The sequence below is a fragment of the Pholcus phalangioides genome, unplaced genomic scaffold, assembly GCF_987345545.1.
Source record: "Pholcus phalangioides strain wild (caught in Gottingen) unplaced genomic scaffold, Ppha-v1.0 ptg000042l_1, whole genome shotgun sequence".
Lineage (NCBI taxonomy): Eukaryota > Metazoa > Arthropoda > Arachnida > Araneae > Pholcidae > Pholcus > Pholcus phalangioides.
In genome coordinates, this window is record NW_028301628.1 from 10794291 (window position 1) to 10809939 (window position 15649).

Sequence of the window (15649 nt, forward strand, 5' to 3'; positions counted from 1 at the left end):
AAAAGTGATAATTCCAAAATTAATGAGAGATAATTCGAAAATTAATGAGATAATTCCAAAATTAATGAGAGATAATTCCAAAATTAATGAAAGACAATGCCAGAATTAATGAGATATTATTTCAGAATCAATGAAAGAAATAATTTCAGCATTAATGAAAGAAACAAATCCAGAATTGATTAAAGCCATTACTCCAGAGGTAATGAAAGAAATAATAATTAAAAAGAAATAATTCCTTAATTAATTTCAAAACATCCTAAACTATATGGATTGATGCAATTGGATAATATAAGACAATACGGAGACATTAATTTTCATTTTCATGCTTGAGAAGATATAAATAAAAAGCTGAAATTAATGTTACTGCATGGATATCCACCTCGAAAGTTGGTCTGGCTCATTATTTTATATTTAATTTTCTGATCTCTAAGACAACTCAATATTTCAAAAATCGAGAATTCAATACAATTTTTAAAATTATTGATGCGGAGGAAAACCTTACTAAATTTCCGCATTTCTATGCTAAAATCGGCAATTTTAACATTGATGGGCTCGTGTTTGTTTTCAGCGAGTCACGTGGTTTCCTTGCATTAGATCAGTGGTTCTCAACCGGAATTAGAAAAAAAAAACAGTAAAATTTAAAAAAATAATTGTAAATATTTTTAAATAATAAAAATAAATCAATAACTTTGATGAATAATTAAAAAATTGGCCAATATACGAGGCTCCGCCATAGAATTCTTTCACTAAGAAGGGCTCCGCGAGTCAAAAAAGGTTGAGAACCATTGCATTAGATGTATAGTTCTTCCGACCACGAGATGAATTTTCGCTGCGTCATGTCACGTCACGTCCACATCAAGAAAAGTTCATCAGTGACCAAAGCCGCTTGTAAGTCTTAATGCAGCTTTGTCAGTGACTGAGCTCCCACGATTGGCATGTCCTTCTAGGATATAATAGAATCGTTTCACGTGACATGACGTGCCGTAGCCAAATCTCATCTCGTGGTAAGAGGACTATAGACGACGTCGCCGCGGCTGGATGATCCCTCCACAACAGTGATGGTAACCTCTTCCAGCAAAATTTCCCTCAAAAATTTCCCTTTTGACTAAATTTTTCCCACACATTCAGAAAAATGTGCTGCCATCTAGCGGGGGATATACGTAATCAAGAATTTTACAATAGAAATGTATTGCACTGCATTAATTTTTTTATTTTTTGCAAAAATTCTTTTGTTTGATGAACTCTCAAAATTTCCCACAAATGACAAGAAATTTTCCACTTGGGTGAATTTTGTCCAATTTTTCCCACGAATATGGGAAATTTCCCACGAGTTACCATCACTGCTCCACAAAGCCGCTTGAAAGATGCAGATTTGTCCCTCCAGCACTACTTATAGCTCAGTGCCCTCCAGTAATATAAGTTCGATGGTTAAGACCGACCATATTTACATAGGTATAGAAGACAATAGTCAAGTCAAGTCGACCACATGCACATTTGCATTGTATCATTATTAATTATTTTGTACTTGTCAGGGTCGGTTATCTGGACACCCTTCGGTGCGTTTGTTACATCGATGGTAGCCTGTGTCAGCAATATCACCAGGAACATTCGATTTGGGCTTGGCTGTGAATTCAAAAGTGAGCTGCCATGTTTGTTTACATAATAATTCGGACGGCTTTGATTAGTGACAAAAAAAACCCATATCCAGAATTTACTGTCATCTACAGTTGAAAAGTATGGTGAACTGATGGTTATTGTTTGCTTTTTTCATAGCAGATGGCAGCATAAGTCCTACTTTTTTCTTGTTGAAATTCCTTAATTAAGTTCTCAGATTATAGAGTAGATGGCAGCAAATTTCATAAAGGACTCAAATTCGAATTAGTAAGAAACTGACCATATCTATATGTCCAATATTTTGGGTTTGGTCAGAAATTTTTGAAGGATCTAACATTTCTGAGCGGGATAAACGAATTTCTCTGTAAAAATTTCCCTGTAACTGTTCCTGTATTTGTTTATATTTGGCGGTTTGTGGGAAAAATAATTCGCTTCTTGTAATATGGCCGTGCTGGACTTGAAAACTAATCGCGATCTACTTGATTATAAATTTGAAGGATATAAGCTGTCACTCGATCCCCTTCCTGTACTGAAAGTGCCCATTGATGGAGGTTAGGTTTCGTTTATTATTATTAAAAAATGCCGTAACTGTGGATATTTCACGCAGTCGGATCCACTTATAACGACACGAATATTACGAATTTTCACATATGACGAAGTTTTCCCCGTTAATTTCGTTTTGCTTATGTATACTTATCAAGAGAGTATGGATATGATAAAGTTCGCTTACAATTTTCAGTTTCGTTATTAACGGGTCTGACATTTTTCAGCCTTAGTATAAATCTCTCGTGTTAATGACTTATTTGTTAACTTAATATTTTTTATGGTTATGAAACAGGTGTTGAGCCATTCAAGACCAGCTCAGATGAATACAGTTTCCTACAGCTCCACATGTCTTCGCAGTTCAACCATCTATTCCAAGACCTGTGGTCACCGTCACCTTCCATGTTTTACATCACTAAAAAGTCTGAGATATTTTGGTGCTCCTTGATGCAGGTTGTATGTCTATGTATACAGGGCGAACGTGACATTTTCTGCCGAACGCGAGGGCGGGGGGAATAGACGAGCCCAACTGGATCATGAAACACAATAGCAACCCTGTCTTATCACAAACCGTTTTCGAGTTATGGTGGATAAGCAGTTATGGAAAAAAATTTATCAATTTTAACGAACCCGAATTTGTAAAATTTCGGAAAGACCTACATGCAAACTAAGAACACATTTGGAGAGAGCAAAAAAAAAAGGGTCCTATTAGGTGAAACAAATTTCATTGAAATGTAAGGATTTAACAAGGAGTTACAAGTGCCTGAAGATTAGCAAAGTTCAAAATTGGGTTAGTTCCCAATATACTGTATATCTTTTTGTCACCAATTATTTTGAGTACATGCCAAAACAGTGATAAGTTGCCAACACCATCTGATCTGGTGCATTTTTAAAATAAATTCAGATTTTCTTATCGTTGTGTGGTAACCCTAGTAAAAAGCGCTAAATCGGGTGTGCTGATAAAAAAGTTGCAAAGCAGCAGTATTATTGGGAATTAACCCAAAATTAAATTGTCAGAATTTTTCATTGCCAATTACCAAACATGCTTCTGGCTGTAATCGCTCAGATTTACCAAAAAACTTGTCCGTTCTACCAGTTTTGATAGAAATATATTGGTGATCTAGTTCAGGAGAAATTTAGTCTTTTGTTCACAATAAGTCAATGAAATTGCTCTTTGTCGAAGTATATATTCAATGAAAATTCGGTATTGGCGGTTACAGATTTTGGTGACAATTTGTTTTTTCATTATCCACCATAATTTTTGATTTGATTATCCACCATATCTTGAAAATGGTTTGAGATGGGTCAGGGTTGTTAGGGTGCTTCATGTTCCACTTAGGCTCTTCTATCACCCCCCCCCCCCCCAACTTTCACTTGGCAGAATATATCATGATCACCCTGCATATTTAGTGTTTTGTTAAATAGGAACTGCTATAGTGTAATCCCTTTTTTTGGCAATGTGTTGGTGATTTTTTTCTTTTGCAAGAAAAATGTTTGGAAAGCATGATGAAAAGTCATCAAGGGTGAAGCAGGTGGTCACTATATCGAGTGCCAAAAAAATTGAGCATTATATCAAGTGTCAGTTAAAATTTTTTCAATGTGTGTATGTATATTATCCAGTCAAGTTTACGTTGCCATCTGAGGACTAATGTCATTAGGGATCATTCAAATATTATGTCAGCATTGATGGGGAAAGGGGGTTTGGATTATTCCAAAAGCCAGAAAACCTTTCCTCAGTTTGTGGACACCTGAATTAACATTTTTTGCTATCGATAAATCGTCTATAGACCTCTTAGACAGCAGGCCCCCCCGTCCAGTCGCACTTATAAGTGGGGGAAATCAGTTGTCCTTGAGTGATTTGCTAGACTCTCGTACATAAACGGGATGTATGTTTTTCGAACAGGAGGGATGTGGTTCACAGAGAGGTGATTGGGGGAAGGGGCAGAATTGTCTACTTTTGCCATGCCACCTATTTTAATGATAAAATTTTTTTGTGCGTGGAGGGTCACCACTCCCTCTTCCCACCATTGTACTGTTTGTTCTTGTATGATGTGGACGAGAAAACAAGCTGCAATGATTTACGGGACAAGCAAAGAAACTGTTAGTCATGAAAACAATTTTGTTGTATGATGGAAAGCTGTGACCACAACTGGTTTTGTGCCTGGGGGGGGGGGCTATAAAAAAAAAGAAAAGTGAACGTTTGGTGTATTTATTTATTCCCATTAAATACTTGATCACACATTGTGTGGGCCCCATCTTACAATCAGAAAAAAAATCATTGCCTAGCCAAGACCAGGCACATCCGCAATTAATCGCATCGATAAAGTAACTAAGTAGAAAGGAATTACTAAGGAAAGGCTGTTTACAGCGCAGTCTCATCCAGTGTAAACCTTTGGTCTAAGGGAAGATTTCTTTTCTCTGTAGCTTAATGATAAAGCATGCACCCGGACTGTGAGAGGGTAGTAGTTTCATTCCTCTCAGAGGAATGTGAATTTTGTTTCCGAAAGTAATCTTTGCTTAGTATCCAGTCAATTGTATTTTGTAATGTACATGTTAGGAACCTCACATACACTGGGAACACACATTCTGGCATGTACCGATTTGTTGAATTTCCTCTGAGGAATGATTACAAGGAGCATGTATAATGTTAAGGTTAAATAGTAGTAGTACAGGCCAGTTACCGGGACAATTCATCAAATATTTCAAATATTGCCAGTTTGATTAAGTAGCACTATTAAATATTTTTTATTTGTCTTTTGAAACTTTGAACTTTATTTACTTTTTTCCCCTAATCGAAGCATTTTATGTCATAGGATGGAGGTCACCTCGCTTCTCCAAGAGTGGTATGGAAGTTACCAGCTGATGATGAGCCAAAAGCAAATTCTGCCATTGTGTTTCCGAGCTCTGATTATGCTATTGTTAATAATGGTTCTAATGTCATCTATTTTCTCCACACTACCAGTCGGAGTGCTGGAGAGCCGTGGATGGTGAGGGAAAAAATGTTTTCCGTCTGATATTTCTGTTAACATTGTTGTTTGGTATATCAACACAATTTTTTCTAATGGAATAACAAACTAGCAAGGCTCCACCTACTTCAGTTGTCAGGTCACATTTGAAACGAAAAATTTAAATTAATGCCCAAACTTTCCTTCAAATACGTCATTGGCTTGATTAGAATCGGGGGTAAAATGCAAAATTTTTTTAGTTTTATATAATCATATTTACTAAATTCGAAAGTAGTCAAAATTCTTGAACTTCTCAGAATTTCTTTTCTTCCAAGTAGTTCTGTTGGTATAAGAGTGCATAGGAAGGAGGTCCTTTTATTCTGGAATTACTCGCAAACTGTTGATTCTAGATGCATACTACTGTGGCGCTGCTTGTCTTATGCAATTTCTATATTTTTATTATGTTTTTTATGCCACCCACTATCTAGGTATTATCCAGTGTCATCTTGTATTGGAGTTCAGTCTGGTTCTTACTGTCGACCAAACATGTAACAAAAATCTTTCTCTTTTATTTCTTCTATTAAATAACTTAAAAAAGAAAATAGGTCATGACTCAGTATGTTTTCAAAATAACGAGACATCCACCAGCACTCGCGTCATAAATTATGACTCACAATAGGACTGGTGACCCATAAATGATGGTGGATCATGTCACCATGCTTTCAATTGTAAAAACCATCCAAATAACACGTAGATCTCAGATATATCATTCTTCATATTACAAAGGGTTGTATAGTTACTAAAGTAAAAAAAAAAATTAGTTTTCATTTGGTCACACTGTTCTGAAAAACAAAATTAGAAAGATATTACCCAACTTCTCCTTAGCTGACAAAAAAAGAAAAATCAATGTTTTTAGTGCAATATATATTCCCTTGGATCAGTGGTTCTCAACCAGTGCTCTGCGGCCCCTCATGGAAAATTTAAAAAAAAAAGACAAATATTTTTGTATGATAAAAATGCATCAGTAACTTTGATGAATAAATAAAAAATAGGACTATGTGAGGCTCCACCATAAAAATTATAAACCAGAAAGAGCTCTGAAAGTCAAGTAAGGTTGAGAACCACTTCTTTAGATATTAGAATTAAAGAAATAGCTTAAAATGAAGGAAAGAACCACGTGAACTAATGAACAAGGAACTAATGAACAACCTATGTTTCATAGGTTATTCTTTCCCCCATTTTCAGCGATTTTTGAATTCAAATATCTCAGCGAACTTTGAACTTAAGAGGATGGAAGTTGTTCTGGATAGACAAAAAAAAAACTTCCTCTAATTGGGGTTTTTAAGACAGGGTGACTAAATAAGTAAATTACTTATATTTTAATAACTATATTATAACTCCTTGCAATATGAACGGTGTATCTGAGGTCAACATGTTATTTGGACACTTTTTCAAATTGGAAGTATGCTTCTAGGATCAATGGTTTGCGAGTTATTTCAGCACAACAGGATTTTCCCATGCACCCTTCATATATGATCTGTTTGTTATCTTTGAAACGTCCAGTACAAAAGTGATACTTAACACAAACCAAAATCTAACCACGTTTTCAAAGATAATTTTATCACTAAGTGGTTACTCTGTCTTTCTTCTTTAAATAACTAAGTATAGCAGTGCGTTTTAACCGGGTTCTTCAAGACTTCTCTTGATGAATAATTCTGGTCAGAGGGGAACTCCTACAGATAAACCAAATCTACCTGTATGATTTGAAGGGTTTTCTGAATATTGATATCATTTCAAAGGTTCTACAAAAGCGAAAAAAAAACTTTTCAATGCAAGTCTTTTCCATTACAAAAACATGAATGTCTGTTCTAATATAGTATACTGGTGAAATTTGAACTTATTTTCGTTATTAAGTTCACCTCAGTTGAATAATATCATGATTGTGCAGTAAAGCTATGATAGTATGTGGTAGTGTTAGCTAGCAGCTTGCTTTTGGATCACAATTTATGGCTTAAACCAGCTTAGCCATTCATGTATCATGAAACTATTTACCATCATCTGGCATCCCTGATTGAGCCGATCTGATTGGGCATGAGTTGAATTGATTTTGGGACCTATCAGCATATCTACCATTGAAAAACTGCAGAGATTTGCATAGCGGAAACTCTATAATATAAAACTACCAACCTTTACTATAACATACTTCAACTCAGATCAAAAAATGAAAAATCTCCTTATGAACTTCATAACTTCTTTGTTATTTCTCTTGTTTTTATTTAAACATTACAAAAATAAAAAACAAAAAAAACGAATTCTGACATTAGAAAATTGTTTCAGTTGGTACATCGGTATGTCATCCAGAACTGCACCTCAACCAGCTATTTGCTGCAAGGAGACTATATAACATTTCCTGGTAGGCAGCAAATTGATTGTTTATTGGCACATTTTAGTAAAGTTGAGCACAAAGAATCGGGAAAACATGACAAGACACCGCCTTTTGTATGCAAATTAGAATGGCTGTCATTATCTTCTGGTAAGCGTTTAACTTTTTATTCCTCTTGAGTTGTGAAATGCTCTTAGTACATATAATCCAGTAATTTACTTTGAAACGGTCAAAAGTTTTTTTGCCCATTTGCTTGAATAAAATTTATTCTTTTCACTCATACATTTAGTTTGAACTGCTTTAATGACATGTTAATCTCATGTGTACTTTTTGTCATGATCGCAATTCCTACCTTAAAATATTTAATACAAGTCAAAAGTAAAACACTCTGTGATCGTATAGTCACTTCAAATATGTATTTTTTCTCACAGTACAAATTCTACTACGCAGTCATGCCCCAGTTGGTGCTTACATGACATAAAATCACCATGCTATAACATGACTTGTTTTTCATGATATCTCTGGCATCAAAGAGACTGAAGATGTCTACAGTTTATTGAATCGCCACCTATATCAAGAGGTTCTCACACTCAAACCCAAAACATCCTCATGACGTTTTAGTTTTTAATTTTTAGACCAATCGTGAAATCAAATTCTAATCAGGCACCTACCTTAACCAATCGGAGGAGTTTGACTCTGGATGAAGAAGCCAAAAGTAAAGTTTTTAGCTCCATTTGAGGAAGAGAGAATCTTCTACACTCTCTCCAGGAACATGATCTGATGAGGTCATAGTGAAAGTGCTAAGGTGCTGTTAGTCTTTCTGTGACAATACTGAGCATTTAATTTTTAAAGGGCTAAAGGTACTTAGTGTTGTGTTGATTAGAGTTGAGTGAGTGATAATTATAGTGAGCATGTTTGTAATCAAGCTGTGATCAAAAGGACCCTTTGGCTTAAATAGCAAGGGAAAGGTGGGTAGTGAATCAAGATGTTTATTTGTTATACGTTATCATAGTTGATTTCTTTGACTGGGTGAGTGATAGTTATTGAGGTGTAAATTGTATTGTTCTGATTTATTATATAAGTTTGATAGTAAAAGTTTGTTTGTTTCTTAATGAATTTATCGCATAGTGTAGTTTAATCCATTATTTAATTTTTACTGTATGCTCGTGTCTCGAAGGCACAAGGCTTTTTATTAACATTTCACAGTGGTAATTCACTTTATGTTCACTTTGATTTTAGATCAAAATGGTCTGGATTGGAAACTGAAACGAATCAGAAGGCTAGAGGGGACTTCATCATTGGTTTATGTTACTTTGGAAAAAAGCTGCGATGCTATCTGCTTGGCATCTGAAACTGATTTCCTAATCACTTATGATTCAGAGAGACCTCTCAAGGAAGAAAAGGAAGTGAAAAATGTTGATAAAGGTGATCATTTTCATGTAACATCTATAATTTTTTCCTTCTAAATTGTTCAACATCAGTCTTGGGGGGGGGGGGGGAAGGGACAGCAAATTTTAGTGACAGAGATAGAATAAAATGATTTTTACTTCGCAAAAAATGAGTTAAAATGATTTTCTTTTGCCAAAAACCCTAGTTATAACCTTGAGTGATACCCTTCCCTGGTACTGATGGAACAGGCTCGGATAGGGAGAATTTCATGTTGGCTGTTGAATCAGGTGAGTTCCCTCAAAGAGGGGGTAGGGCATGAATCTGGCAGTGGGACAAATAAGTTATAGTCATTCAGCATTTAAATCTGCTAATCTTTTTCGTAATGCTGTGGCAAAATAAAGCACTTGTGGTGAGAGGGCGGACCCAGTTAATTAATTCCTGCTTTACAATGTTCATGATCTTGATTCATGCCATATGTTTGCTGCAAGAGGACATCCTTGCATATCACACTTATGAAAACTGTTAAAACAATATTTTGTTTAAAACTGTAGCTCAACCCTGTATATGCCTATGCCAGTCTCCTGTATTCATGCACACATAATTTTTAAGAATTTATAATGCACATCGTCAATAGCTGCTGTCAGTTGTGTGATCATTGTGATGGATTCAGACTGTGAGGATCTGGAATCGATCCCCACAGGCAGCACAGTGGTAGTGGGCTCAAATTGGTTTTCTGTGTATTCTAACTTCAAAGCTAGAGTGTGAGCCTAGCTAATGGTTAAAAGTCTTGCTACTAAGAGCAATAGACCTACATCGGTGAACATTTTCAATGATTCACTCACAATTTGAAATATAGATGGCCTGCACTGTATAAATTCGCACACAATGCTAGATACCCATTCAAGCTGTTAGGTACATGCACTTCAAGCACAACTCATTTGGTAGTAAATTGCCCTTGGCGTTAGATTGGAACTTTGTTTGGTTTCAAACAAACAAACTACATGTCAACATCAAACCAATACTACTACTTAACCATAAATGCACCTTGTACACATTCCTCTACAGAATTTCTAATGAATTGATACATGCTGAAACATGTATCAATTCATTAGAAATGAATACTCATAGTCAGTGTCTCCCGTATACTCAGAATTAGTATACGGGAGACACTGACATATTTATGTCATCAGAATTGTGCTTGTTTTGTGTTCTTGCTGATGCTACCACCTGTTTTTGATATTTTGAAGTAAAGATGGTAAATGCTTGAATTTTGATGTTATGTGAATGTCATGTTATGAGGCTGCCTGCTCTCTGTGGAAAGAATTTCTAGCTTTCATTCGCACCTTAAAGCTGGGAAAAAGGCAGAAAACCAACTTCAGCTGACCATCACTGTGCATCAATGGAGTTTGAACCTTGGATCCTCATGATGAGTCAGCACGATGCCCACATGACCACAAAGTGGCATCAAGCCAATACCGTATCTATTCATTGTCATCTAAAGCCTCATGCCCAAATGTATTTGATACAGATGTATTTTTTTATTTTTAGACAATGAGAGTCAACCCCACCTCTATACATACATTCAGACACCAGAGGATATAACGGTAGTGCTTAGGCTTTCTGAACAGTCATCAAAAAATGAAGTAGACGTTAAGTTTTCTGCGAGGCAGTTGGAAGTGTTCTGGCGAGGACGGTGTGTTTTGTCTGGACAGTTGGAGAACCTAATTGACACTGCAACCAGCAGTTGGATTATTTCAGGGGAAAGGTTTGCTTTCAAATGTCATTCATTCATTTTTTAGTATATGATTAGCTATGGGATGGTTATAGCAAAAAAAAGTCTCAATTGAATTGCTCCCATGTACTGAATTGCATCCAGGTAAAATTACTATAGTTTAAATGACATTTACTCTCAAACATAGATTGGAATTGATTCTATCAAAAGCAGAAATTGGTTTGATGTGGCAGGAGTTGATAAAAGGCGACAAACGAGGTGAAGAATTGATGGATCCAGCTCTTGCGGAAGAAATTCATTCCCGTCTTGCTCACTTGACTTCAGAAAATGAGGTACTGTTTTTGAATTGAGATTTCTAATGTGAAAGAATCTATTTGTCATGCTCTTTCCATTGTGTTGAACAACCAGTATCAACTCTCATTCTCATGTTTGAGGGGAACTCTAATCTGGAAAAAAAAATCAAGTCTCTTTGTTGGATGAATATAACTTTTGTGCTGATTAATTCCTAAATGCATTTTTGGAACATAGCAACATCCTGCGTCATCATTCAAAAATTATTATTTTTTGTAACCATAATAAGACCTCTAAATCTCGATCCTAGAGTGACCATGCTTATCACACATTCATAAGGGTGACTGTTTATACGCCTCTGAATGCTCACTATACCTATCTGTTACAGAACAATATTTGCTGTTATCATCGATTCTAATATGCACCCAGATGAAACTGATTCATTTTTTTAGAAGAAAAATAGCACATTTGATTCTAATAAATTGAATACTCTATTTCACATTTTTGTTTTGATGTAAATACTGTACATCTTTTAAATCATCTTTAGACCAAACTGATGCATCTCCTAAAAGTTGGCATAACAAAACTACTTCAAACCCTCATATCTCAAAAGGTATATATGCTATTGTTGAAGTGTATAATTTAGTTACTTCATATTTCATAAAATAACTAGCTAAAGTGTGGGATAACACACTCTTATTCCACACTTTAACTAGTTAATCTATGAAATAACTGAATACTAAACTACTAAACTGAATACACTTTAATGGTAACATTACAACACATGAACGTTTTTGATATCTACAGATAGATCTCATTAAGACAAATTCAACAGCACCTATTTAGCACATTGATCCATTCTCTGGTTTAAGTACTGGGCACAGAAAAGTTGGCTTAACAAAACTACTTTAAGCCCTCGTATGGCAAGATATATATATATGCAACACATGAACGTTTTTGGTGTCTATGGCAGTTTGTTACCTGAGAAAATAATCATGAAGATTAATTTCACTGTTCAAAATTATAAGGGTATCTTTATAAAAAAAAGGACAGGTATTTTATCTATCAGTGAGAAATAATTCTAATAAAAAAATTACCCAAAATTTACAGCAATTAATTGAGGAGTATTTTCACTAACAAAATTTGCAGGAGTAAAATTAAATTTTGATGCATGAATTGCATATATAGATGCGTATTGGCAAACACTGGTCTACGGATAGATCGCATTAAGACAAATTCAACAGCACCTATTTAGCATTGATTTGTTCTCTGGTTTAAGTACCGGGCGTGGAAAAATTGTTGTAATAAAACATTAAATGCTCATACCTTGAAAAGTAGATAGAACATGCAAGTGTTTTTGGTGTCTACAGGTAGATTTTGCTGATACAAATTCAGTGGTACTGTATTAGTGTTAATAAGTCTTACTGTTTGCATATCAAGTGCAAGGTACACTTCCATAACAAAGTTGCTTCACTCTATCTCAAAAAGAAGGAAAAATACTACATGGACCGAATGTGCTGTCGTTAGCTCGTGTGTGTGGACCAAAAAAAACATGAAATACGATAACGAAACTTTTACAAAAAAGAGAGAGACAACAACACAAACTTTTTTAGTAGATTCTGTTCACACACAAGTACATACAGTATTTACAAGAAGAAGAAGAAAGGTTACTTACCTGACAGAGGACCCCTTCTATCGCTAGGGATACATATACACATATGAGGGCTTATTAAAGAGGGAAAAAGCACAAACTATAGTATGTGTACATGGGAGCTAGTGGCTCTACTGAACACATAAATAGAAACCAAATTTAACAGTATCTTACTGATGCAGATACGCCTCCTGGTTTGCGTACTAGGCACGAGGTAGACTTCCGTAACAAAATTCTTTTACACTGCATCTCAGGAGGTATGTAAAAGATGGAAATGAGAATCTCATTGAGACAAATTCCACAATACTCCATTTATATGAAGTCTTCGGTTTCACTTAGCAGACAAAACAAATTGTATTGCATTGCAAAATGGTTTAAAAGACATATTCACATTAGAAATTTTGACTCAGCTTCTTTTTCACCATTCTAGTTGACACCCTTGTTAATATTATTGAATTTTAAACATATGTGTGTTTCATTGACTGCATGCATTAATTGCACTTCATCAATTAATGCAGATACCTATTACCTACTGTGTTAATTTATGCAAGTAAATGTATAATTAACCTACATAAGTTAACACATTGCATTTGATTTACAAAGAGAATGTGAATGGGTTAGTTACTGATCCATTTGAATGAAAAAACTGCGGTGATTTTAGCATGGTTTTCTTGTCTGCGATTCTTGAATGAAATGTTAGTATAGCCATTTCAATTTTAATCAATTTGCTTGGGTTTTAATTTGGTTTTGGAAATCATTATTTATATTTGAAGTTTTGTTTCAAACATTGCAGGTATCGGGAACATATGGGACTCCGTTCAACATAAATGAACTGGAAGAGTGTGATTCCTGTACTGATGTCTTGACTTTTGTTCGTTTTGATGGTAATACTCATCAAGAGACACACAGGGTATGAGATTATAAATTTATTTCATAGAAATTATAACTATAGGAAATTATAAATTTAGGTTATCATTATGAATGGTGTTGTTGTATAAGAGTTTCAGTGTACATGGTAGCATGGAAATTCCATTTGGTATCATTCATTAGACATGAGGAAAATATAAATGAGACCTTCAACTCATTTTATGCGGAATGCTCAAAAAGTGAAGAAACAATAGCTAGTATTCATTTAAAATGTTTTTGTATGACAAAATATCAAGTACAAATTGTTCACTAGTTCATGCAACATTTTTCTGTATAACTGCCACCATTTTCCCAACATTTATTTGGTCTGTTCTCCAGTGCCATATAAATCTGTTGCTGGCTACCAGAACCTTGTTGCAACTTTTTTGCTACAATTTTTTATTATGTTCTCGTCATGGATGTGTGTTCCTTAAGGTATTTCTTCAGGTAAAAAAGCAAATGTTCACGAGGTCAGGGCCTGGTGGATGGTGTTAAACTGACCACTCGAGTCTGTAGAAAAGTGTGTTGGTGACCTTTGTTATGTGAGTCTAAACAGGCAGACACCATTTGCCAACATTCTTCTTCTTTTGTTTTGAATAACCCATCGAAGCTGTTGCAGGTTTGGCAATATGCAACAGCATTAATTGTGATATTGGGAGGTATGAAGGCAAGAAGAATAATGCCTTTTAGGTCTATGAAAACAGAAATCACAGTCTGGAAGTATTTCTTCTGTTACTGAAATTGAGGTTTTGAATTTCTTGGCTTTTGATGAATGTGTATAGACCATTGCTAATGATTATTACTTGGATTTATGAACATTGGTCCTACCTCCGGAGAATTCACAGCACCATATCATTACTTTTTGTCGATTCAGTTACTATAAACAGAGACAATTTCTTTGTGCATATACACCAGGCACTCACATTTGAAGAAACATATGGTCGAGAACATGACAGAGAGCTCACTTTACAATTGGCAAGAATCTGAAATGCTGCCGTTATTGTAAGCACTTGCCACTCAAATTAGACTGCATATCAGTAGCCAAATATCAAGTGGAGAAACTAAAGTATCATGGTAGAAGTCAACATTGCCAGTATATGTAATAAAATATTACTTTGGCATGGATGTCTACTAACACTAATAAATTCCCTGGACGAATCATACTGATCCCTTGGGAATACGTCAGAATTACATTATCACATCAGTACCAGTTGATAATTTTTGTGTGCACATCTGTGATCAGCTCTATTCTAATTTAATGATTTCTTAAATTTAATGAATAACCGTCCAATTTGTTAAATTGGGGTTTAAACCTTTTAAATCATAGCAGTATCTTAAATAGACTTATAATAGTTTACAATTGCCTCTTGTACCAAAAGACATTTTTGACTGAATTTCCTTAAATTCACTTTCAGGTTAATATGGGTGGACATCAGTGGCTGTTCACTTCTCACACTTGCCTGGAATCATTACCAATCATATGCCTTCGTCACGATGTTGATGGTCTCATTTGGCAGCCTGCGAACACTAGTAGTGAAGGTGAATTGAACCTCTTCAAAATGGAACACATTGCAACATTTTCCGCTCTGGGTTATGTGCAGGCATCCAAACAGGACAAGAAATTCGCATCCTGCTCACCTAGTTACAGCTTTGCCGTGATTTCTGATTGGAGTAGGCATATTTACATCTATTGTCAACCTGTTAGTTTGAATTCATCTTTAGAATTACGAAATCGGAAAACAGGGGAGTGTGTTTCACATGTTGCAAAACAGTATGTGGTGAACCTTGAAAACTGCCAGGAGATACTAGGACTGCAAATTAATGGTGATTACATATTTGTTCTGAGTTCTAGTACACTGTATGTCATTAAAGTTTGTCTGTAATGATACTTTTCATTTAGTAAAAGGATTTATGTTCATCAAAGTTCATTCCTTCATTGAATATTCTTTAAAACCAGGACTGGAAAAATCTCAGGTGGCTGGTCGCCATGGTGACTAAAAAATTGGTATTGGCGCCTAAAATGTTCTTTTATGTAGGCACTAAATTGAAGGCTGAGAGCACGAAGTTTTTGGAATATATAGCAGCATATCTGCCAACATGAAAGAGGGCCACTATTCCCTAAAAAGTAAACAGGAAAGTATTATTTTGGACCCTTTTCTTTGGGTAAGAATTTTTTCTAAAAGTCTTTTCTAGTG

The 15649-nt window shown here is 35.2% G+C and overlaps 1 protein-coding gene across 1 annotated transcript; it reads left to right on the top strand.

The window, feature by feature from the left end:
• Positions 1–1988: 1988 nt before the first annotated feature.
• On the top strand, positions 1989–15377 carry LOC149064472 (nudC domain-containing protein 1). Its single transcript, XM_089254988.1, has 9 exons — positions 1989–2165; positions 2453–2610; positions 4971–5144; positions 7440–7635; positions 8725–8910; positions 10423–10639; positions 10794–10938; positions 13342–13458; positions 14870–15377. The coding sequence occupies exons 1-9, from the start codon at positions 2057–2059 to the stop codon at positions 15335–15337; spliced, it is 1770 nt and encodes a 589-aa protein (XP_089111114.1). The 5' UTR covers positions 1989–2056; the 3' UTR covers positions 15338–15377.
• The last annotated feature ends 272 nt before the right edge of the window (positions 15378–15649 follow it).

What these genes read in the sequence shown, in the direction of transcription:
- LOC149064472 (XM_089254988.1), top strand. Translation starts at nt 2,057, where the DNA reads ATGGCCGTGCTGGACTTGAAAACTAATCGCGATCTACTTGATTATAAA. An exon ending in TTTGGTGCTCCTTGATGCAG is followed by an intron (nt 2,611 to 4,970) that starts GTTGTATGTCTA and finishes TTTATGTCATAG; the next exon opens with GATGGAGGTCACCTCGCTTC. An exon ending in CTCATCAAGAGACACACAGG is followed by an intron (nt 13,459 to 14,869) that starts GTATGAGATTAT and finishes ATTCACTTTCAG; the next exon opens with GTTAATATGGGTGGACATCA.